Below are 24,486 nucleotides of genomic sequence, written 5' to 3' on the forward strand. Positions count from 1 at the left end.
TATATGAGGTTGAAGGTTCAATCTAAACATCAACCAACATGTTTCTGGAGAGCAAACCAAGAGCTTTGAAACATACCTAAATCTCATAATGCTGAGGCATAACCATGTTGAAGGGATGTTGAGGGTATTTAGAACGATACCACACCCTATACTTCAAAACAGACCTTCAGCTACATCCATATCAATTTTATTTAATTCCCTGCAATATTTTATTTGTCCATCTCTCCTCCCTCTCTATACACCTTGTTTCTTTTCATTACAATGCTAGATGAGCAAACCTCCTTCACTTGGAGACGGTTCAAACTCATCACCCCATAGGTTTGTATTTGGGCTAAAGAGCTTGCATGCCACAGATTGTTGGGAATAAAGGGCTGGATACCTTAGACATAAAGTACAGAAATCAGCAGCTAAGACACCAAGCATAAAATTCTAAAAACATTAACAACAAAAATACAGTCCTCAGGCCTTCAAAGTTCTGGCTGTAAAATAAACTCAAAATAACAAAGAGGAGTATGGATAGCAAACCGCACTCTTCCTCTGCCTCAAGCACCTCTGTCTGCCCTAATCCTTGTCATTCAGGCAAAGACCACGAATAGCCAAGTTCTGATTTAAGGTCTCCATATTCCTTTCCTGCTCAGAACCAAATCTTTTCCACTTTGTGACACTGTTAACTGTCAGAGTATTTGTCAATAGCGCACGTCACTGCCTCCTTTCCCAAGTCAACAAATCCACTGCCCTCCACATCACACTGGCAGTATGGGATTTTCCCACATGAAAATCCATAAGGACAAGTGGGGTCCTTATGGCATTCTTACATTGAGGTACAATTAATGCTGACATTAGCTCAATGAGGCTGTTGGTACTTGGAAAAAATGGAAGCTCCTTCAATAACTTTAATTTCTGAAAGCAGAGAGGCTGGAACAGTGTCAACTCTAGATTTCTTTTTTCTTTTTTGTAAAAGGATCCATGGTTTTTTATAACAGCATTCAGGGGAATTTTCATTCTAAAATCTTATAAGAAGGGAAAAAGAAGTCCCACAAACTGTCTTTGCCACATTTACATCATGCTTTAGGAAGGTTTCACACATCCATGCAGTATATCTCTGGCACAATTTAGAAGTATTACTTTCTCCTTACACATGCTAGGTCTTTTTGAACAGGGACAGACAATGGAACTTTCAGTAACTTACGTGTTATGAGAGGAAGAAATCCAGTAGTGGGACAAAGGATTATTCATGTCCTGCGCGTCTATTGAATCATATTTCTCATCCCAAATACTGTTTTCTTTTGCAAAAAGGTAAGTAAGGAACTATAATACAAAGAGAGAGACTAAATTTAAAAAGTTTTTATTATACAAGACTAAAAGAAACCCAGCAATGTAGCAAGAGAAGCCTAGAGGATCTGCCATCCAATCAACAAACTAGGAACCAGCAGTGAACTACCTTACCTCATCAACAAAGAGGAAGGGTTCAGCAGTTTCTCTCATAGTGTCATCAATAAACTTGGTCATTCGTTCTCGGACTTTACTGAGATCTTGTGCCCAAGATTCCTTCAGATAATAAGAATACAGTAAAAAAAAAAAAAAAGCTTAGAAGTGCTATATAAAAATCAAATAAGGAACAGAGGGACCTACAAATGTGATTTACTTCTCTCTCATCTGGCTACTTTACTGGCAATATATTTTATTGTACTCACATATCTTAAGAGTTTCCTCTACAATGTCTAAGGAGGAAAAAGAAGATCTCCATCTAAGTACCTTTACACAGTTTGGAGACCCACAAGATACATACTACATATGTACACAGGCATGCACACACACAGAAAAAAGCTGGTCTCCTTGAAGGATACGCCTTAACTATAACCTCTCTCATTTCTAAGTGCAACCTGAACATCAACACAGTGAAATAGGGAGAAAAAGAAAGTAGCAAGTTTATACAGGAAGTGTAGGTCTCACTTTTCAATCATATCTGCAAACCTGGAGCTTAGCAGCACCTAGCAAATATTGCACCTTTTTTTTCCCCATGGTGTCTGTGCTAAATAACATTAGAGAAGATCATGAAGACCAAGTTCCAATCCCTGTCTCCATCCCTACCTGCTTGCTGGTACAGGACATTGAACTGGCTCATTTAATAGAAAATTACCCTTGACTCAAATGCAGGCAGTCAGCTCAGCATTTTATGTAAGAGCTGCTAAAATGGTGCCATGGCCAAGGCATTAGCCCAGATGTACCTGTGATGACAGCTGTAAACAGGCCAGGCTATAACCTTTGACATGCATCTAGAGTTTATTTCTAACTTTGCCTTTTTATCTAGATGACTAAATGGAGGCCTGTAAAAAACTTATTTACTTTGCCCTTCCTCTCTCTTCTTTGCTGTACCTTCAGAGTCTTTATATAGATGAAAAATAATAGTTCTTGTGAACTTCAATGGCAAGAAATAGGGAGAAATCTTTCCAAGGCCTAGTAGCACAGCTGACATCACTCTTATTCTGAGATACATCACATTTCTTTGTAATGAGCAGAGAATTCTGTGAGACAACCTCAAGAAAAAGAACTCAAAATTTCTGCAACCTTCCTACCTGCTGCTCATGTAGCAGGAATCTCTGAAAGTCATGGAGATGAACTGCTGAAGCATCTGGACGGTCAGTATTTCTTAAAAAAAAAAAGAAAAGGAAAGTGAAGCTAAAGAAATAACACAAGTGTCATCAGAAGCTATAGCAGAAAATGACATGGATTTGTATCTTGGATTTACAGTATAAATGTGCTGCCACCACCAAAAAACTTTTTATAACTTCAATGGAATTTAATTAGGCATGTAATATTGTATTATCTAATTACTGTATTTTGAGCCTTTAAATAAAGCCTCCTGGATTCCTGATGTATTTTTGATAGCTAGCCATTGGCAAAAGTACCAAATTTCTGCTCGTTGCTTTGTAGCAAGTGAGCAGCATTCACTCAACAGGGGAGTTGTTAAGTTTAGTTGAGTCACACAGAGACACTGTTCATTTAAATTGTCACAGGGACACACTTCCACAAATAACTGCTTCCATGTATCACTCAGGTGATCTACTGTGATAGATCAAAACCTCCTGAAAAAGCAGGTAAGATGCAGCTGCATCATGAAAAAGCAGCACAACTGCATTCTCTTTTGTAGGACACAAATGCCACATCACCTGGTATCAATAAGCTATTCATAACCTACCCATCCTTGATAAATTTGTGCTTTTAAGCAGTCTCACAAAACTTAATTCATATGACACGACCAAGGGCTAAGGAAACACACAGTGCACTCAGAGCAAACTATTTAACTTCCTTAATCTGTTAGTGTAATATTCAAAACCAAGATAAACTGGTTCAATTCACAGTCAAAATGTTAGCAATGCCTGTGATCTCCCTTTTCATGCTGGATGCTTTTCACATCTTTCTTAAACTTTCAAGTTCACCAAGTGAAAGATGCAGAAACTGTTACTATCAACATTCTGCTCAAGTTTGGGCAAAGCCTATAGAGCACATCACTCCCTAGACTGAAGTTAAAATTTCTCCATCGAATTGTCCTTCAATAGTTCTGTTCAGCTTTTAGTAAAATCAGAGGATAGGCAAATTTGCTCGTTCAAGTCCATACCATTTTTATAGTTAGAAGGTAACATTTATCAAATTGTATTCAGGACTTATTTCCATGATAAATTCACCTTTGAATGCAAAAAGATGTATCATTTCTTTTCACTTACTAAAGTACCAGAACAAAAAAAACAGTGATGTAATGTGGAAAAATAACACAAATGAAGAGTCTCACCCAAGAATGAACACAGAGGAGTCCTTTTTGAATTCATCAAGAATCTTAAAACGAAAAAAAAACAAACAAAAAAACAGAGAAAAAGGGGAAAAGATAAATAACGTAACAATATGCAATTTTCTATTGAATTTCATCTAATAATGTTGATTGTTTTGGGAAGGATAAATACATGCATTTCTGCTCTAGAGAAGCTGCATACAAGTTGGCAAGACACATTTTTAAATAAATGCACAAGAAAAACCATACTGCCAAGGCTGGTGAGTGCACTTCAGGCCTTTAGGTGTGAACACACGCAATTCTCAGGCAAAAAACTTGCTATTGATAAGGCACCTTATACAAACAATCACTCAAGTTTCTAGGGAGCTTTTATTGTTTCATATCCCAGAAAAACTGGAATTATGTATCATCCATCACATTTATTCACGTGAATATAAAACCTAAATTGCTTCCAGCTTGGAGCAGCACAGTTACAGATCGCAGGAAACTTATCAACTGACCCAAAGCAGTTGTTGAGCAAACTGAGGAGTTTCTCTGAAATGATCCACAAGGGGCGATAACAAGAGTTTAAGGAAGTCAGATAGCCTGCTTATTCTGTGTTGTACTCTTCAGCTTTCTAGCTAAAGCTAATTAACTAGACTTTCATGGCCAAAACTAAAACCCTGTCAGTAAATGGAGATTCTTTATTACTTCACAATAATTTCAGCAGCACTTTTAAACAGCATGAGAAAGCTCTACTGCCAAAGGGAACAGCACTGACTTTCTCTATTGAACTTCTATTTTAGCAACTGCAAGATAAATCAACAATAAGCACATGTTGTCAACAAAGACATGTATGCAAGTAATTTCAAATCATGTGTTTTCACACAGTTTTAAAGAGTCACTAAATGTCTGCAGTTTCCACTAACTTCATGAATCTATGCAATGAATACATGGAAAAAGTAGTCAGGCAGTTGCCCATATAAATTCAGTTAAAAACAGAATTCCACTGCATTCATGCCTGCCAAGGACTGTTTGATGCCTGTCTTGTAATGGACTCACCACCAGTAATCTCCAAGCATGACAGAAAATGAGAACAACAGCTGTTATTTAATGCTCAGGTTACATCCCTGTGATTTACAGAATGTTCTTAGCCATAAAAGATTCATACTAGTATGGAAAAACTTTGTTCCTATCAGTAAACAGATCAGCCAAAGACATTCTACATCCTGAACAAACTCACAAGAAAAGTTCTTCCTAGAAGCCACATTTTATCTGTGTGCATCTCTATTACCAACACACAAGAAGCAACATGAATGACTTATTCATGTTCTTATGCCAGTTGCTGACGGTGACTGTTATCTACCCATCGAGTACAGGACTGTACCCTTTTTCTGTTACAAGAATGGGGGGGGAAAAAAAATTAGGAACAAACAGAAACAAACAAAAAAATCAGCATTGACTCTTTATTCTGATCAAGCAGTTTAACAGTATGAAGACTACTTATGAAAAAGCTTACCGATTTCTGCTGTTCAAACATGATTTTCTTGTAGAACAAATGAAATTGTTCAAAACTAAGCTCTTCCTTGTAAGCACCTATTTCCTACAATAGAAAGTAGCACACAGTTAATTTACAATTCCCTGAACTGCACTTGCACAACAAAGAAGTTACTCTTACTCCAGCTGCCACCCTCTCACACGTTCTGTTCTACTCCAACTTCATTCGCTTTAAACACTTGGGATTTTTTAAATTTATTTATTTTTTTAAGAATACAAACACAAAGAGATTCTTGGTTTGTGACACAGTGCTCCCAGCCCACATCTTTGGCCTTGCCTTTTGTACCCTGACTCTATTTCTACTATGTTACTGAAAGTAAAGTAGTGCCTCACTCAGTCATTGTTAGCTGGAGCAACAGAAGCAAGAATGTATGCCTTAAGGGTGGAGAGTTGGGAAGCAGGAAAAGGTGGGGATATTTCAAATTCCTGTAGGAATGGAAACGACCTTCTGAAGTAATTCATATTAGCACAAGCTGGAGTGAAAGGTTATTACTAAATCATATTGCAAAAAAATTATTCTTCTTATATATTAATTTTATCTTAAACATAAAACAGTTTCAAATGCACTTGCACAGTATCAGCAACAGAGCTCAAAAAACCCAGCGTTGGCTTTAGTCTACTGTACAATGAAAAGAAGGAAAGTTTATGCCTATATTTTCTTATACCCTTAGATATAGGCAAAGCCAAACTGAGAAATAAACAGATATAATTTACTGTACATAGTAAGAAGCAAAAATATAGGCAGTATCCTGAAAAGAAATAACAACACCTATCAGAGAATACCAAAGAGATATAAGTTATCAGGTAATTACCGCAAATTTATCCTTCAAGAACTTCATGCTGCTCACTTTGAAGTTTACTTGGGGAAGGACAGTTTTCAGCTCTCTAAGACTGATACTGAGGAAAAAAAAAAAAAGAAAATAAAAGATAGCAAAAACCCCACAGTTCTGCTGTATCTAGTCAGCTACTAATATATTTTCCATCACCACAAATATGTGACTATTGAAACATTTTGGGTAGGGCTCATCTCACATATAACACCTAATTGTGAGCAAGCTAGACATGGTTTTTAGTTAGTGGGGAGAAATAGGCATTTCAATTAATTTGGGCAACCACACTAGGATGAAAAGAACCATGCTGCAGAGACACCCATTACTCTCCATCAATAATTAATCAGATCTAGATCAGCTCAAATGGAGATATTCACACGTGGTCAGATGAACTATAGCCTTTCTTCCACTGTTCCAGTCCCACTGAAACTGGAATACAGATATAGAAAGCATTATATAAAGGATACACCAAACAGATGAGCAGAAAGGGAAAGTAAAAGGCTCCAGTTTTCATTACCACTATAACCTTTTTTCTCCAGCCGTTATTCACTTAGATGGTAAAACTGATTTGCAGCAGCAAGACTCTCCCCTTCTGCAACATCTGAACGTGACCTCACCCTCTCCTCAGAACCAAGTCTCCCCAAAGAGGATTGCCTTCCAGGTCCATGTACACAGACCTGCTGACCCTTTTTACAGAGTTTCAGAACATCCAGTGGTACACCAGCAACACATTAAAAAAAAAGAATTTTTCTAGATAACAGCAAGACTTTTCAAATAAGACATATTTATTTCAGATTTTAAGCAACTCTGTGCTTACATACACCAAGTATTTAAGCAATACTTACATATAAAGCTACATTTATTAATTGCTGCAACACATTCTGGCCACACATACCTTCTGGCCATATATCAAATCACATGTGATGTATAAATCAAACTTCTTTTGTTCAAGGAATACTCTGTATTAGAAACAAACCTGTGAACAGCTTATTTCAAAGACCACAGTTTCCTTTACATCTTCCAGTTTTCTCATCAACCTCAGATTTTATTGCAGTGTGCCACTGCCATAGCATTGTTCACTGCAAGCTCAGAGCAGCTCACAATATTTACTGTACTTATCATCTAAATGGAAACAGGAGGCAGGTGAATGCTACTATAACTTCTGTATGAACAGAGAGAGCGGTGATTTCTAAAGGAGCTGGGTGTCCAAATGCATTAAACGTGCCACAGGCACAGGTGAGCCAATCTAACAGCTCACTGCTGTGTGAAGGGCACAGGGACAAGTCCTAGAGTGGAAGATGAGGGGAATCTATGGCAGCAAAAGGAAAGAGGGAAGAGTCAAGAGAACACAGGCACAACATCCATGGGTCCTACTGCTAATGCCCACAAAATATTATAGTGCAGTACCAACACTAGCTGAGAAAACAAGGCTGAGGTACTCTGTCTTGACCTACAGTGCAATTCATAAGCCATTAACTCTCTGCAAACACAGGGTCAGAACAGAGTCACTCAAAAGCAACAAAAACAACTAGCACTGAGACAAAAGTAACACTTTATTCTACAGTGTCCGTACCAGCAGCTGCCCTGTGAGACATTCTCATCTCCATTGTGTAGAGAGAGAGAAAGAGGCAAAGCAAGAAGGAACTTAGCCAAAATCCATGCCAAAGCCAGACTAGAACTCAGGAAATGCCTGGCTTTCCACCCTGTCGCCAGGCCTCTGGAAAAAAACGCTTCTTTTAGGAGCAAGAACAAGCACACAGTTTGTACCCTAAACACCAAGCACAAGCAATTTCCTCTGGCCAGACAATTGCAAGCCAAAATAAAGAGCTGGGACTTCATTACCACTGGAAAAAACTCAACCTGTGAAACAGGACTTGCCTGGAAGTCTAACCTTTACAATTAACCTCCACAGAAACTGCAACACCAAACACAACGAAACTCAGTCCAAACTCCTTTCCTGAACTTCTCTAAAAGCATGAATCATCTATCAAGAGAACGAAAAACCGCCCTCTACACAGTGCAAGTCCCCTCGATCCAAACCAGTCTTGTAGGGATGAAACAACCCTAAAGCAACAAACGAAACCTCTTCAGCAGAAATACACTGTCAGTCACAGCTTCTCTAGCCAAACATTTGCTTTTGCTTCGTGATTCCTGCTAACATATCCCTGTTGCAGGACTAATTTTTCAAAATACATCAGAAGGTGTATACATCCAATTTCCAGTAAAGGATGGTACTTTCCCCTTCACCACTCTGGCCAGTTTGAAATGGTGTCTCAGCTCACACTGATGCCAGCTGCACAATGCTGCAGGCTGTCTGCAGAATGGTGTTATTTCCTGCAGTAACACAGCCTCATTCACACAATAAAACACCTTGCTTTATTTTGCTTTTAGGAAAAGGCCTAAATGGGAGGAAACACATGTACTTTTCTACACTGAATTACACCTTAGAATAAAACGTATGTTCAGACAAAGAGCAAAATCACGGTAAAGTAACAGACGTGGGGGAGGAGGGGTTAACATTCTTCCAGTCTCGCATGATTTCTGGCAGCTCTAAGGAGAGGTGTGCAGCTGAATTCATTATTAAAAAAAAAAAAAAGAAGTCTCCTTTGTTGTGCAAAAGCTACAAATCCACATCACACATGGTCCTGAAATGAACTACCAAAACTCAGGCATACGAAGCTACACATCACACTGGGAGCTACAACCCATGGGACTTCTTTTACATGAGAGAAGCACCAGGTCAGAGGTGATTCTTCAGCTTTGGTCTATTCAAATATGTGGCAAAGAGATAAGCCCATGTAGCCACCAGGTAGCCAGGTCAATTGCTAAAAAAGAAAAAAAAATTGCCCTTACTCCAAACCACGAACTTGGCTTCCTTCTATATCCATCCTCAAGAGTATCTTCTGATTCCCACTATTAAAGTAACTCTTTCACACTGTACTACCCTGTCATACCAGTAGTCCTCCTCCTCCTCCTCTCTCCTAATACCCTCGGGTATCTCTGTTATCCCCTCTTCCTCTTAATATTCTGTTCTGTCCACCTCACAGCTCTGACCTCTGCAGGGAAGAATTCATGTCATTGCTGGGACAACCCTATCTCTGGATATATCTGACACTGCTGCCATCACTAGTTTCAAACTAGATACCACACATATTAGCCATGTTCAGGCCCCATCAGGACTAAAACAAGGTAAGGCTAATCACTCAAACATCTGCCCTGGATCTTCAGCAGCACACGCTGAACTTTGCTTATGCAGCTTCATTGTTACACATGCCCAAACAAGCTTTTAAAAGCTGGTTCTGGTCTGTCTACATTAGAGTGTAGTGACTGCAAGGCAAACACGCTTCAGCAAAGAAGGAAGAGTTGGTGGCACCGCTGCACAGGAAAGCTCACAGCAGGTTATACAGCCCCAGCTGCTGGGCTCCAACTTGGTAACCAAAGGGCAAAGACCTCTATAAAACAAGCAACCTAGCATACCTGCACAGCTGAGCTGAATCTCTACAGTAAGGCTGGGAGAAGACAACTCCCCTTCCTCATTCTGGCAGAGTAATTCTAGGCTAAAAGCAAAACTATTTATTTTTCATCATTTGCTTTCTTATTATACCACACACATGAATATGAGTGAGTGCTGTGAACACATGTTTAGCAAAAGGCAAAACTCAACTTGTTAAAGCAAGTGTAAATGCCATTTTCAGGGGTCTCATATTTCACATCTTTGACAAAACAGTATTTATTTATTTTCATTACATGTTAGAATCTGTAACAAAAGTTCACTAAAACCAAACTGAGCACAGAGAGAGCTTCTTACCTATTTCTTCTAGTCTGATCAACAGAATATATCTGCTTTCTCAGCCAGCTGTTGGAAAAGAGGGGAAAAAAGAAAAAAAAAAGGTTTAACCTAAGAATTATAAAGAAAACACAGCTAATGAAATATCAAAATCCATAGGTTAAATTAAATAGAAATATTTAAAGTCATAAGATACATCTCTCTTAATAAAGCAAACACATTTCCAGTGCAGCATCTAAGGATTCAGCCACTTCATAACCATATTTATAAATATATACTTTTCTGCTGCTTAATACTGCATTTTAAAGCCACATAAACAACACAGGAAGGGGAAGGGTGGGCAGGACAGAAAAGAATGAGCAACCAGAAGCTGTAAAAATATAAGTGGACAAAATGAGCCAAAACTTCAGCAGCTAATCTAAACCAGAGTAACTCCATCAAGTCAATGACTTATGCCAGCTGAGGCTGCTGGCTCAAAGATGTGTTAGATGCATAAAAATTAAAAATTAGGGGGCAAGGAGAGAGGCTTAAACAATTTTAAAGAAAATCTTCATTAGAGTGCATGTCAGTTTTAGGTGCACAGCAACATACTATTAGCAACATTAACAGTAAATATATACACAGAATTTTCATCTAAAGTATGAACACAATTTGTCAATATTAAGCTTATCCTGAGTCTCTATGGGAATCACTCTGCTGCACAAACACAGCCTGGAACCTTGTAGCACTTTGTACAGCAGCTTGCTGCAATACCGTACAACAGGTAAGAACAGAGAATACTTTCTCCCCAACTGGAACAGCAAGTAGGTAAAGACAACATCAATGTCAAAGTCACAGTGTGGTCAGGCAGCAAGCGAGGACAAGGTACATCCTCACAACAGGTGACAGCAGTGACCACAAACAGAAATGTCAGCAGTGATGAAAAGCAATCAGGTACAGAGATAGTGTCAAAAGCTTGGCAACAAAACCAGCATTCTGAGCATGGGTAGTTTCACATGCAACATCCTCAGAAGCATTAAGGGCACAGTTTCACCATCATATGCCTGGCTGCTATAAAGTAATCCTTTAAAATCTTCCTTTTCAGTCTGGCTCTCCGAGTCAGCTGTTCACATTGCCATACAATGCAATGGGTTCAATAAAGAAGAGAAATTGCAAAAGCATACCTTAGAATTATTGGACATGGACATCATCTACAGCAAGTCCACTATGAATGCACAGGACACTTTTCCAAGAAGTCAACACATGCTTACACCAGATGTTCTTGTGATCTCATTAAGAGAGATTTTTATTTATTTATTTGGTATACAGAACAAGGTAAATTGCAAGTCCATGATAGTGGACACAGCAGAGTTCAATTCCAGAACATATATATAGCAAAATAGACACAGAGAATTCCCACATGAGCTTTCTGTATCATATACTAACTGGAGAGTAGTTGTTCTTAAGGTAGCTGTTGCACCTTAAAAATCTCTTTCAGATTTTCTACTGTCAATTTCAAAGAAATGTAAAGTCTCACAAAGTGAAAATCTGTCCACATACCTCTCTGTGATCGCAGGTGTGGGAGCACTCATGACCTCTTGATACAAGATATTCAAGCCACACAACCATTTATCAGCATCATCTTTAGAGTCAGCTGGAAAAAATAATATGCTATGAGGAACATCAAACCAAAATCAACACAAAATCAAGACACAACTTGTGATGTTTAGATAAACCCTTGCTGATTAACCTCTCTCTTTGATAAATCTCATTGCATAGCTTCATGTTGCTAACAATAAAACTAACAAAAACCAGTATAAATCTGGGAGTAGGACAGTTAATTCTGTGAGCTCTGTCAAAAAAATACCTCTTTTTAGTAGTCTGCTTATCAGGGTAGGCAAGTTTCAGTATCTCATCAGAAAGACTATGAAAATACTGCTGAGCTCTTGTAGTAACACAATCAAAATTCATGTTCTTATCTTCTGCCTCCAAAGTGGCAAAAGCCTAGGGACCTAGATCTAGAGCAACTTGGAAGTGCACAGACAAAAGAACTCAGTGTGTCACAGCATAAAGCTACTTCATTATATTCCAAGCAACCTGCAAAAAAATTGTTAAGTACTGGTTTTTGATGGAAATAACCATCTCCTCTCTGTCTTAATCAGGCCTCTAAACACAGATTGTTTCAGACTAAACTTAGGCAAGAGGAACAGGAAGGGAGCAATGTACAAAACTAGTGTAGCTTACACAGAACATGTTTTAATACAAATTAAGTTTAAAAAAAAAAAAAAGGTCTAAAATTCCCTGTGTGGCCTAACCCCAGAAGCCAGGTACATCTTCCTCCTAACCTCACAAATTGGTTTATCACTGTCTTGTTTTGCTTTAAATGTCATTTGCCTTTCCATTTTCCAAAGGAGAAGAGTCTTCCACATCATTTAATGTGATTGCATTTGGTAAGGCTTCAACCCAACAGAAGCAAGATGGTGAACTGTGTGCTGGGTATAGCCTTCCCGAGGGAATACTGGTTAAGCTGAAACCAATTTTTTGGGTCTTGGATGAGATGCTATCATTACAGCCTTCAGTTGGGCAAACTCCACTCACTTTAGCATGCTGGTTCTGAAATTTCATGAAGGCATTCTTCCACTAAACCAGTTCCGAAAAATTATTTGCACACAGGAGTTCTAATCTGTACAAATTCTTTTAAGTGCCTTCAAAGCAAAACAGTTTCTCAAATGATGAAGATTACATTTTATTTAAACATACTTTCAAACAATGCTTCATCCCCCAAGGATGAAGCTAGGGCCCAGCTTTAGCTCCCCATGGAAATGTTTTTCAATTAGCTACAATTTTGGAAAGAACACCCACTAGCACTGCCAAACCAATTCTTCTCCCAAGACAATTCTGCCCTTTATGACAGCTACCATTCCCTTTAAGCAACAATTATATTATGTTGTTTTAAGAAACCACGACAAAGCACTTTAACAAGGAAAAGGATTTCCCCCTTAATTGAAAGTTGTATCGTGTTGTTCTGCAGTTCAGCATTACAGTTACATATCTCATGGTACTGAGTGCTTCCAAAGTATTGGCAGAGACCTGGTTTTGAGAACTGCTGTGGAGGAGGGATGGGGGGGGGTGTTAGAGGGAATCAATTTGAAGTACCTGGCACAGCTATGCTTAAGCACAGCCACTTAAAATTTTCACAGACTTCATCCAACAACAGTAAAACTTATCTGAAGTTAAAAGCCTGTAACAATGGATTAGTCACAAGCAGTCTTTAATTTCCAGTGCATCAGACTGCAAAAAAACAGTCTTCTAGTACTGCAATCTATAAGCAATTAATTCCATTTGGAAAAAAAAAAAAAAGCTACTGCTGGAGTTAAAATGCTTACAAAGCACTCCTCTTTCCTCCCATTAAGATTTTGCAATGAATTCAATGATCTAAATGAACAAGTGTGTTCTGCACAGCACAGAGCAAACTACCACTCCAAATAACTAGTCTGCATGATTCAAAACCAAGGATCCATAACAAATCTTTTAGAAGATAAATCTCTTTGTAAACTCCACTGGTTAGAAACTGTATTTAGCCTGCACTGGGAGAATTTATATCCTTTTTCATTTCAAAAACTTTGGTTTTGCAACCCTGGATAATCTCACCTGAAATAAGAAGCGCCCCAAACCTTTCCACAGATACAGGATACAACTTTGCTCTGTTTCTCATGGACTTTTTCCTTTTCAATTTATCACCTTCCAATTTTATTTATGGTCCCCTGGTACATTTAGAAGAGGCTTAGTATTATCAGGTGACACACATACACATAACCCAAAACAGAACTTCATTTTTTTCAAATTAGTCTGCTCACAGGTGATAGGACAGTTCCTGTGATACAGCTGTGGTCTAACTCTTTACAGCTATTGTTTCCAGAATCATTTTGGCCCAACTAAAAATGTCAGAGCAATATTCTGGCCACACTAAAGACAAGAGCAAATTCCTTGCTGAATTTAAAGAGGACAATGTCACCTCTGCTTTTCAGTATTGAAAACCTTACTGGAGATATTTAACCAGTAAAAGTCTATCTTGCTAGAAACGACTGAGGAAATTGGAAACTACACTCACACAATACACCATCTGAAAGCAAAACCTTACAAATGCCGCAGTTCACAGACATGAAGGGCTGAGTAAAAGGTTTATGTCCAGATTTTACACATCTGTTGCATTCCTGAACTGCAGAAGTCAAAACCGCAGTATTCTTTGCGTTACTGTTCCATCACTGTATTTAATTTGGTCAATCGGGAGCCTTAAAGAAGAAACAAGGAAGAAAAAAATACCTGCTAAGCTTAAGGTGTTGAGGACAAACTGGGTACCATAAAAAATAGTAAAGCAGTGTTCTTCTCTTTGCTTTGCTTTGCAACGCTCAAAGTCCTTTGAATTCTTTCCTGGGCGAATTTCTTTTATTTCCATCAGATCCACTGAAAGGAAACAACATTCAGTCAGTACCACTGCACTTAGTTTTCAGCAGAGCCTGAAACATTGAGATGAACAACTCAAAGTGTGCATACATATATAAAATATCTATATGTATAAACCTACAGATTATTATTGGGCAAGAAATGTAAATTGCACCAGTTTGCAATCTATTAATCCACAACTAAATATATTGCTAACAGACAACAGTATAGAAGGACCAAAAGAAGAAGAAAAATAACTTGTCATATTTTTATCATTTCACTATCACCGATTATCCATGGACAAAGTGTAGATACACAGCCCCTTTGGGTTACAGAAGACATAATTTCACAAATAGCATTTACTCTAAGCAAGAAATTTCCAATTGCCATGACAAATGTTCAAAGGCAAAAAAGAGAAGATACAACTTCTGACTTACCCACCTAAAAAATTATGCTTCAGATCTTAGATAGCCAACTAGCCATGTCAGCTAGTACAGTCACTGGCATTTGTAAGAAAAATATTTAAAGTAGTAATATAAAGAGAAAATCCAGCCTAATAGTTAAAACTTTTGTGAGCTTTGTGGTCAACTCCAAAGAGATCTCTGTCATTTAACATGGCCTGTTGTATCACTTTTAACTTGCTGCTTTCTACAGAACACAGGTGCGTATTAGAGTGCAGCAGAAGGGGAACACTGCACAAGCACACATTTTCTCAAGTCACCTCCCTTTTTATCAAACCCTTGATACATGGCCCACATAACAGCAGTGAGACAGCACTGAAATAGAAATATGTGCACTCTCAAGATAAGATACTTATTATAAAACCGAGGAAGTGGTTTTTGTTCTGCCTGTGGACCAGACAAATAAACAGCTCTTCCCACTTCTGGACAGTCTTGACTTACGAGCTACAGGACGAAGAGTGAAGAAAAACATTTCACGGCTGCTCCTGAAATGTGTTTATCAGACCTAGCAAGATCCAAGGAAAATAGCTGAGGGCTTCTGTCCATGCATTTAAGAACACCGCAATATAAACCCCTGTTTTAAATGAGCACCTCATCAGTAACAGAAGACAGTTACAAACATAATGAGAAAGCAACTCTGCTGCCAATGGAGTGGGAGCTGAACACTGGATAAAGCTTTGGCCTGTGTAACACTGGGTTTCTAGGATGCCAACATGGAAAGGAGGGAGAGACGAGCAAGGAAGTTCCTCAATAAAACCCTGGGAATGAAACATTAATGAATCCTGGAATTTCTTATTCTTTGCAAAGTATCCCAGGCCAGACTTTCCACCAGACGCTCCTTTCTCCCAGGCATTAAACAACCCACCTTGGGAAAATGGCACCTCAAAGGTTAACTTGAACTAATTGTAGGACACAAGCACCTCTCAAACTTATTTTTCCAAGCATAATTATCTTCAAGATGGAGCTTTTAATGCCTCAACCTTCATGTCTCAGCCACCCTCTCAAACCATGAAAACATCTCCTAAAATATGTGTATCTGATAGACCAAGGACCCTAAATTTATATGCAAACTTCTAAAACAAATTAATGACATCTCATAAATGACCAGCAGCCAAAAGCTCCTACTGGTGACTCTGATCCCCTTACCATCCAGAGTTTCACTTAGATTCCTAGCAGTGTTATCCAAATATCCATCCCAAAGTGCCACCATCTGAAAAAGATGATCTAATTCCACTAATTCACATTATTAACAGCAGAGAAGAATCAGGATGCAGGGACAGAAAAAACATAAATGGAGAGGAAAGGAGGCTGCATGGCTGCAATAAATGGTATTGGACTGTACACCACACTGGCTCATTCTAGTCATGGGCAAGAGCAATCGCAGTCACCTCGTCTCCTTTCCCCTCACCCAACAAATCCCTGCTGAAAAACACAGTTTTAACTTGAAATTGAAGCACACCTTTCATTTCAGACTCCCAGAAATCCACACATATGAAACACCACACCACAAAGACCCTCTCCAAGTATTAACTATAAGCAACGATAAAACAGATTTCACAACCTGCATTGCTGTTGTCATTTCAAGTGGCTCTTACCTCATACTGACCTCTGAAACAAACACACAAACTTACTCAATGTCTCCTCTCAGTTACATCCACTCACTACACTTCTTTTCCTTGCATTACAACCTTCCAACCCTAACATACCCATTCTCTTGTGTGAACATATGTGTGTGTATATATAGGCACAAGAACTTTTGTATGCACAGGTTTCAGACTGGTAACCATATTATTGTTTCTCTGACTGGTCTTTGAAAAAGAGATTGCTATACCCTGATTGCTAAACATTCAGTAAACAGAGGAATGGCTCAGGAAGAAAACAAAATTTAGGGGGGAGGAGAGAGAAAATATTTGTATAAAAACCTCTCAAATTCGGAATTTTACACTCCTGTACTTTTCAGGCAACATATTCTGTATGTCCCACAAAATTCTGGCAAGATCTCATTGCATTTATTTAAAGAACGTAGGAAACATACAAAACAGTTTTATTAAACATTCTTTAGATTTTTAGAAAGATACATGTTATAGTTTCAGAAAATGAACAGGAACTACTTCCATTTATTTTAATGACATTTTGTAGTGTGGCTTAGGATGTATTATTTTATATCATTGAAAGAAAAATCAAGGCAGAAAATCAGAGGGGGAAAAGAGAGACATGCACAGCAAGCACAAGTTTTGGTCTCAGGCTAAGCTCTGGTGTCTCCCCAGGTTGGCTGGAGTCGCCCAGCTCCCTTCACACAATGCCCACTGAGCCCAAAATGATTGATCCCAACTGAACCAAGAAAGGAATAGGCCAGGAAAAGCTGCAACATTTCAGACTTGGATTAGTAAATCAACTGTACCAACATGGCTGTTGTGCAGTTACTGGGAACTTTTTACAGCACAATCCATCACTGAACAATTAAAATGCAACTTCATGCCTGTGCCAGAAATATAAGCACAGCACCTCAGACATTCTATTTTCTTACTGTCTTGAAGTACTGCAGCCTTCCTCCTCCTCAATCCCACGTGCAAACGGCAGAGCTGTATTCTGATCTGGTTTCACCAATAAGAGCCTGATACACCTGAAAAAGGCACAGACCTGGACATAGGCACCTTGCAGTGTTACATCAAATCCAACACGCTTGTAGGTGCAATTTCCATAAAATAGTGCAAGAAGATTAATGCATTTCCCAAGGAAACATAAATCAAAGTATGCCCCACAGAGAAGTTGACTCACACCCAGGAAGACAAAGAGGACACTCTCAACACATTCGGTCCCCATCCAAACAGTTCAGAAGTCTAGTGCCACTCTAAAAATCCTGCAATGCTAGTTTATGTTTCATTCATTCTTTTATCTAGTTATTTCCATGGGTTAAAAGGATCTAAGGATCTCCTTGGAAGCCTCAAGTGGCTCTTTAACAAGATCAGACTCCAAGGCACCTTCAGTTACCATCCTGTTTCAGGTCCTGATCTGGACGTGCAGTGCAGAGCCTGGAGCTGCTGAACTTCAGTTCCTGCTGTTGTGTGTTGTTCAGCAAATCACTTAATTCAATGGATCATTACAGCTACGTTCTAAAGACTGCACAGATTCATTGCTCAGTGCCTTGCAGAGCACCTGCTAGAGCTCTTTACTGCCATACACTTAACAATAAACTTTTGATCCTCGACATCTCCAATGATCTCCATTCAAATAACCTGGTTCACACTTAGTCACACACTTATAGGTGTGAACTGCTGTAACCTTTCCTTCAGTTACACTTAAAAGGTAAAACAGAACTCAGGATTCCACTACAGTAGGTGCTGTGTAAGTTGAGCAGAAGACGTACAGTAACCACGGGTAGAGAAAGATGTGAACAGGAGAACTGCAAAAAAACATTACATTGTTGTACACAACACCACTGAGCTCCTCATTCCAGAAGAGAACCAGCGCTGCTCTTCAAAGGAGCAGTTCTGCCTCTGTCCACCCCCATGCTCAAGCAACACCCACCTCTGGTTGGGAGCACAACTGTTCAGCACCCAGATATGATACCTGGGTTAGGGAACCTGCATAAAACCAGCCAATGCCAACAGCAGAACACCTGACATTGGCTGGATGTGCCATGTAAGTTCACTGTGGGAAGGCATGTTTGCATAGATCAGCTTCACTCAAGTCAGGTAATTGTGGGCTGGTCAATTAAGCAGATTATATATAAATGGGATAAATCAGAAAACCTTAGAGGGTGTCAACCTAGCAAGTTATCCTCGAACAGTAAAGTACCTGATAAACTGTAAAAGTGTATCTGATATCGGCATTATGGACCACAGTCTTGTCAGATAAGGCTCCTGATTCAAAGTCCAAAGTCCCCAGGAGTCTTTCAGTGTCTGTGGCCACAAATGATGCTTGGATCAGAGCTCATAGTTATGTAATTAATAGAGGAGGAGAAAAAGCCTACAGAGAGATTCAAAGGAGGCTCACAGAGTCAGAAATCAGGCCATGAGCATTATTTACCTCAGCAGGTATTTTCAGTAAGTCTCAAGAAGGCTAAAGGGAAATTACTGGTAATGTTTGAGAGAAGAAAATAAGGGACTCTGATCACCTAAGTGCTGTGGACTAAGACACAGGGTAGGCATTCTCTATACGAATATATTTGCATTTCCATGTGTATGTACATACATTCTGCATTTAACCAGTTTTCAGAATCCACTTTTTTTTCCCCAACAATTTACATTACAAAATATTCCAAAGAAGGTTTCATTTTGGAAAGGCAGAAACCACCCCCTGCAACACAGGCTACGTGCAAACGAGGGCCAGGGAATGAAGAAAGCCTTTAGAATCCTTTTGCAAATGCACTTCACAGTGGTTAGTGAGGATGATGGCTTTGTTCTCTGTTCTTACAGAATTAAAGATTAACTACACAAGGCGTGTCTTAACAGCCTGATTTATTAGAGCAGCAATGAAACATGGATCTTGTGCAACTCTAAAGGGAACAAGGTGAGGCTTCTCTCAGAGAAGGACAAAGTCACACGAAAGCAGGAATCTCCTGCAGCATTTCAGTACAGATGTGGCACAGAAAGTAATCCAGCTCATACAAGCAGTGAAATTTAGCAAAACGCTCAGTGGCCCAAGGAAGTCATTACAGAGAAGCCACAAAATGATCTGAAAACACAGTTACAAGGATGGAACATGAGAAACAGCGTGGTGCATCTTGAGAAAGCACACGTGACTACCTTTCCAAGGGGTCCTCTGGGGATTTAGTTGTGTGACTGACATTAAGCTTTAAAGAAATGCATCTTTTAAACCCACAGGTTTTTTAAGTAATCAGGTCACACAGAGCTGTTATGTACAGTAACAACAAATTACCACTAAACAAATAATTCCTCACTGGACTGCTCAGCAGAACAACAACATATTATAGTTTGAGCTCTGAATTCAAGGGGCCATACATCACAAATGGCTGTTGGTTTCATATTAAAAATTAAAAGGCACCTTCACAAAATCAGAGGAGAATAGGGTAAAACTTACATATGTGCCCATAAAAGTTTACATTCTACTCCATGCAACAAAACAAAGCAAAAAATGTTACCATGTAAAACTCTGACTTTGGGGAAAGTGCCGTGGAGTACCTACATCTCACACTCACTTTGATCAATCACATTAGGTGTGCTCAAGTCTATGAAGTTTATTCCATCCCTGTTTCTCTGCCTGGCCACAACAGGAAGTCTGGTCGTTGTGAGTTAGCATTAAACATTGCAGAACTGAGCTGCTAAAGGGAAGAAATTATTTGAAAACAGTTAAAGGCTACACACATTCATTTTTTTTTTTTTCATTTGACCACAGAAACCAAGCTCTAAATACTCAGCTGAAGACTTACACAAAGATCCCCTGGGTAACAAATGAAACACAGCAATTTCAAACCAGAAAAAAGGTGAATTTTAATGTTCCTTTGAAAAGATACTCCACAAAGAGCAAGAAGGGGATTCACTTTTGCGATGACATATTGTTTTTTAACAGTATTCAGAATATAAAACAAGAAGAAAATGATAGAACATGGACTTGGGGTTTTCAACTGTGAGTTAAGTTTATTAATTACTTTATGTCTGAAACAGTAACGAAATTCAGACAGAAAAATTCTGATAGCAGTAAAAAAAAAAAAAGTCACTACAAGAAACTAGCAAGGTCAAATCTAACATTCAAGCCAAACGAAGGTTCTCAGCTGAATATGTGGATACTCATCACTTCTCTCAGAAAGGTTCAGATGCTGTAAATGTTTATAGCATTTTCTCCATAGAAAAAAAAAAGTAAGTTTTACACCACAGAGGAAGTTCACACTGGCATTAACAATCCTACTAATTAAATGACTTAGTTGCTTAATCAATGAGGTTAAAAAAAATCCCTCATCTATGTTTAAGAATGTAAGCTACCTGAATAAATAGTCTCTTAGGTGTTAGTTTTTAATATCTGACAGCCAAAAGGATGCATAGAACCAAAATTTGCTCTCTTTGGCAGGTCATCTTAGCAAAGATTTTAAAAGCAAAATTAGCAAAATTTAATTTCAGGGAAAAACGTGCTTAATTTCAGGGAAAAATTTTATGCAGGATAAAATTCACAAAATACAACAACAAAGACTAAAAAAACCCCACAACTTGTTAGCTAGAACAGCACCATCTGTGGCAACACACATAAAATTGCCATTACATTAAATTACACATCCCTGTATGTCACCTCACCCTGTAAATTGTACATGGCCAGATCTGGTCCTGTTATCTCCATGACTATATTACAGACACACCGCTTCTCCAACGAGCTTTGAGCAATAAACACCCAGGTGCAACATTCTGCAGGAACTAGTGATTTCTGCGTGGCAATGTAAAACAATCTGAAAACACAAACACAGCGCAGTCTTGCAGACCAAGAAAAAACAGAGCAGTTCCCACTAGTTCTAATTGTACATATAACATGAATTTACTTAGTTCTTTGTTTCCATTCACTCCCTTTCTTAATACACCCATGAAACATGAAAATTCAACTTGGTTTTATTTTTTTGTTAAATCATATACTAGAGGACAAATTCTGTAAAATCTCCTCTTTTCAGAAAAAGGAAGAAAACCTGAAGTGAATTTAACAATCTTTGATAATTCTTTTTCCATAGGTTAGATGAAAGATCAGTAATACTAAATTAATTTGAGACAGTAAATATATTTAAAAAGTCGGCCCTAGTCATTTTGATCTACAAACTCTGGAAAAAAAAAGTATAGAAAAAACAGGATAAGAGAGACAATGTGAAATTAGCAGTCCATGTTAATCCTAAAACAAAATGTTACACATTGTCAGTCATACTTTTCTATTAAAAATGAAAAAAAGGTGTAAGACAGTCCTACTGCATTGATAAAGGTCCGGACTGAAGAAAAAAAAAATGGTTATTATATGTTATACTGAGGCATATCATTAGCATCAAAAGCCTCAATTTCACTAGCCTTTATTCCTCTGCTTCATAATTTTGCAATTACATTGACAAGAGGTCTGCATCTCTGCCATTTCCAAACACACACATTTCAAGTTTTCAGAATAAATTAATATCTATTTATTCATCTTTTCTCTCTTTCAACCCTACCTATACCTAGCCTCTTGGTCTACATACAGAAAGAGTATTTTTACAGCTAATATATTATATGATCTTTTCCTAAACACGGCCCTCCAGTGCTTTAAACCCACTTCTTGTGTGCTTGCAAAACTAAATGGTCACTTGAATATTCTGCAAAAAAACAAGAACATCAAAAAAGATAGGTGATCTTCCTTTTCCGAAGATTAAGGGATTAAAATATGGTTAAAAGCATTTTAAAAGCAGGTCACCTCTTCATATAATAAAAAAAAAAAATCCTAGGTAATAAAAAAAATATAAATCATCTTGTCCTCAACAGAACCTTCCTTGAAACATGCATGTTTCTATCACAGAGAAACACACACTTGCGCATTCAAGGAAGGCACCACGGATTTCTCAGAGCACAAATTCTCCTGGCTGTGAATCATCACTTAACACAGGATTCATGGAAGAGGATGTAGAAACGGACATATTTTCCAGTGACTAATCAAACTCTAGTCACCACAAACTTTCCCTTAATAATTGTCCTTAAAGGACTTTGCATCTGATAATGAATCAAATATCCACCATGGATCAGCTTCCTGGAGATTTACACCTTGCCACTTACTTGCTCTACAAACTTAAATACCATATAACCTCTGTGGGCTCTAATTTATTCACATGCATATAAATGTGTGTATCACTATATGAGGAAATTTGGGAGGCCTTATTTGGCAGTACTGAAATGTACTCTCACAGACAGCAAAGCCCAGGTGCCAGACACACAGACATGTCTCTGAGGAGAGTACTGACAGGCACTTCTCACACTTGGCCACCCCTTCATTCCCCTCTGCCTGTCACTGAGGGGTCCCTCCACCACTATCTCAGCTATGACAGGACACGTTTGTGGGCCTTTGGGTATCCTAGCAAAGAAACAGCGCAGCAGAGTAGCTGAAGTGGAGGCAGAGGTGACCCCCAGATAACACAGGGATGTACAACATCCATCCATTGTGTGGCCAGCATGTGCCAGTTTGAAGTGGGGAGAAACAACACAGGGTGTGTATGATCCAAGGGCCACCACGCAGACCCACGCGCGGTTGTAAAGGGTAAACATACAATAAAAACACACAGCAGAACCATAAGGAAGTGAAATGCTGAGCAAAACACTGCAATAAATTATGCTGGTAAGTCACAGCTCCACAGTCATGCATCTAGCATGCATAAATTAGTTTCTCCAAGAAAAGGGCCCATTACAAATTAAACAAGCAAACCAATTCCCTCCGTGTAAGGAAACTGAAGCTTTCTTCTCTCATGTGTTGGTAAAGCAAAAGTTAGTTTAGCTCTGCTATAGTTATCAAGATCTGTAGTTCTTCAATTGCAAACCTGTGAATGTACAATTGTCAATAAAACCTATGGGTAAACAGTCCACAGCCAAGTTGTACTGGGTCCTACTTGCACTAGGTTGTCACTCGATGCAAACCACGCTCCCCAGGACACACTTTCCCCTGCTACATAATCAAAGTTGTCAAACGCCTTCCCTAGCAGCAGGCAGCTTCTAAGTCAGGCTGTGCTACAGCAAGGAAAAGTGGTGGGGGAAGACTGTGGTCCACCCTAGACTTCTACAAGATCTGCTTATTTTTCCTGGCAATGGTATCTGGTATCAGCCGCAGATGTAGTGGTTTTAGACTCATGGCCCTGCAAACAGCACACTCACTTATTTCTGTCCTGTCTTTTACACTCCTCTCAAAGTTCCAATCACATTTTTACATTTCTAGTGCTTTGCAACAGAACTCCCATATTTAAACCAACTGTACAGATAAAAGAAACAAAGCACATCAAACCCCGCAGTGCCTCAGAGTTAGGAAACTGGTGTTATTATGCTTTTTATATATTCAGTGGCCAGAGCAACAGGCTCCAGCAGAGAGTGGTAATTTAGAGCAGGAACTGACCTTTGCTCTGGAGGAGCCTTTCATTCTCTCAACTGAGTGTCTGGGCAGACAGATGAGACTCGCCTTTTAAGTTATCTGCTTAATATTAGGCTGTGAAAATATCACCTCAAAGTCACATATACCATTCCTAGTGACACCCCTCACTCCCCAAGACCCCGTGCATTCTGCGTCAGAGTCACCAGCCTTTCACTGGGTCAGTACTATTGCAATGCTCACCAAAACCTCCTTCTCATCCAAGAAACAGAGCAAATTTCTCCTACTGAAATCAATGACAGGGGCTTCACTGAAACCAGTGAGTGTGCATACTAAGAAATATAAATGAGGGGAAAAAACAAAACAAAACAAAGAATCACAGAATGGATGAGGTTGGAATGGAATCACACAGGGGTCGGGAGGGGAATAAAAACAACCCAACCAAACAAAAACCACACAACTCCTCAAGGGAAAAACATTTGTCATCAAAAGTTAAACCAATCTTTTGGCATTAATGACCTAGGTAACTTAGGATCAACAGTGCTGAGGTTCTGAGCACCATGAGCAGTCCCACAGCCCACCTGGCAAACTTCAGGTCATCTTTAACAGTTTAAAATGAGGACAATGCAGAACACAAAGAAA

General features: G+C 38.9%; 1 protein-coding gene across 1 annotated transcript in view; it reads right to left on the reverse strand.

The window, feature by feature from the left end:
- Positions 1-24,486, reverse strand: part of PLCG2 (phospholipase C gamma 2) — a 56,413-nt gene that overhangs the window by 26,748 nt on the left and 5,179 nt on the right. The window contains exons 2-10 of the mRNA XM_010165021.2: positions 14,243-14,383; positions 11,480-11,573; positions 9,962-10,009; positions 6,136-6,220; positions 5,286-5,369; positions 3,791-3,834; positions 2,577-2,649; positions 1,447-1,548; positions 1,190-1,308 (exon numbers count right to left, since the gene is read on the reverse strand). Of these exons, the coding sequence (XP_010163323.1) occupies positions 1,190-1,308; positions 1,447-1,548; positions 2,577-2,649; positions 3,791-3,834; positions 5,286-5,369; positions 6,136-6,220; positions 9,962-10,009; positions 11,480-11,573; positions 14,243-14,383 (790 nt within the window). The remainder of the gene's footprint in view (positions 1-1,189; positions 1,309-1,446; positions 1,549-2,576; positions 2,650-3,790; positions 3,835-5,285; positions 5,370-6,135; positions 6,221-9,961; positions 10,010-11,479; positions 11,574-14,242; positions 14,384-24,486) is intronic.

This window comes from Antrostomus carolinensis, unplaced genomic scaffold, assembly GCF_000700745.2.
Source record: "Antrostomus carolinensis isolate BGI_N321 unplaced genomic scaffold, ASM70074v2 scaffold20513, whole genome shotgun sequence".
In the NCBI taxonomy this organism is placed as follows: Eukaryota; Metazoa; Chordata; class Aves; order Caprimulgiformes; family Caprimulgidae; genus Antrostomus; species Antrostomus carolinensis.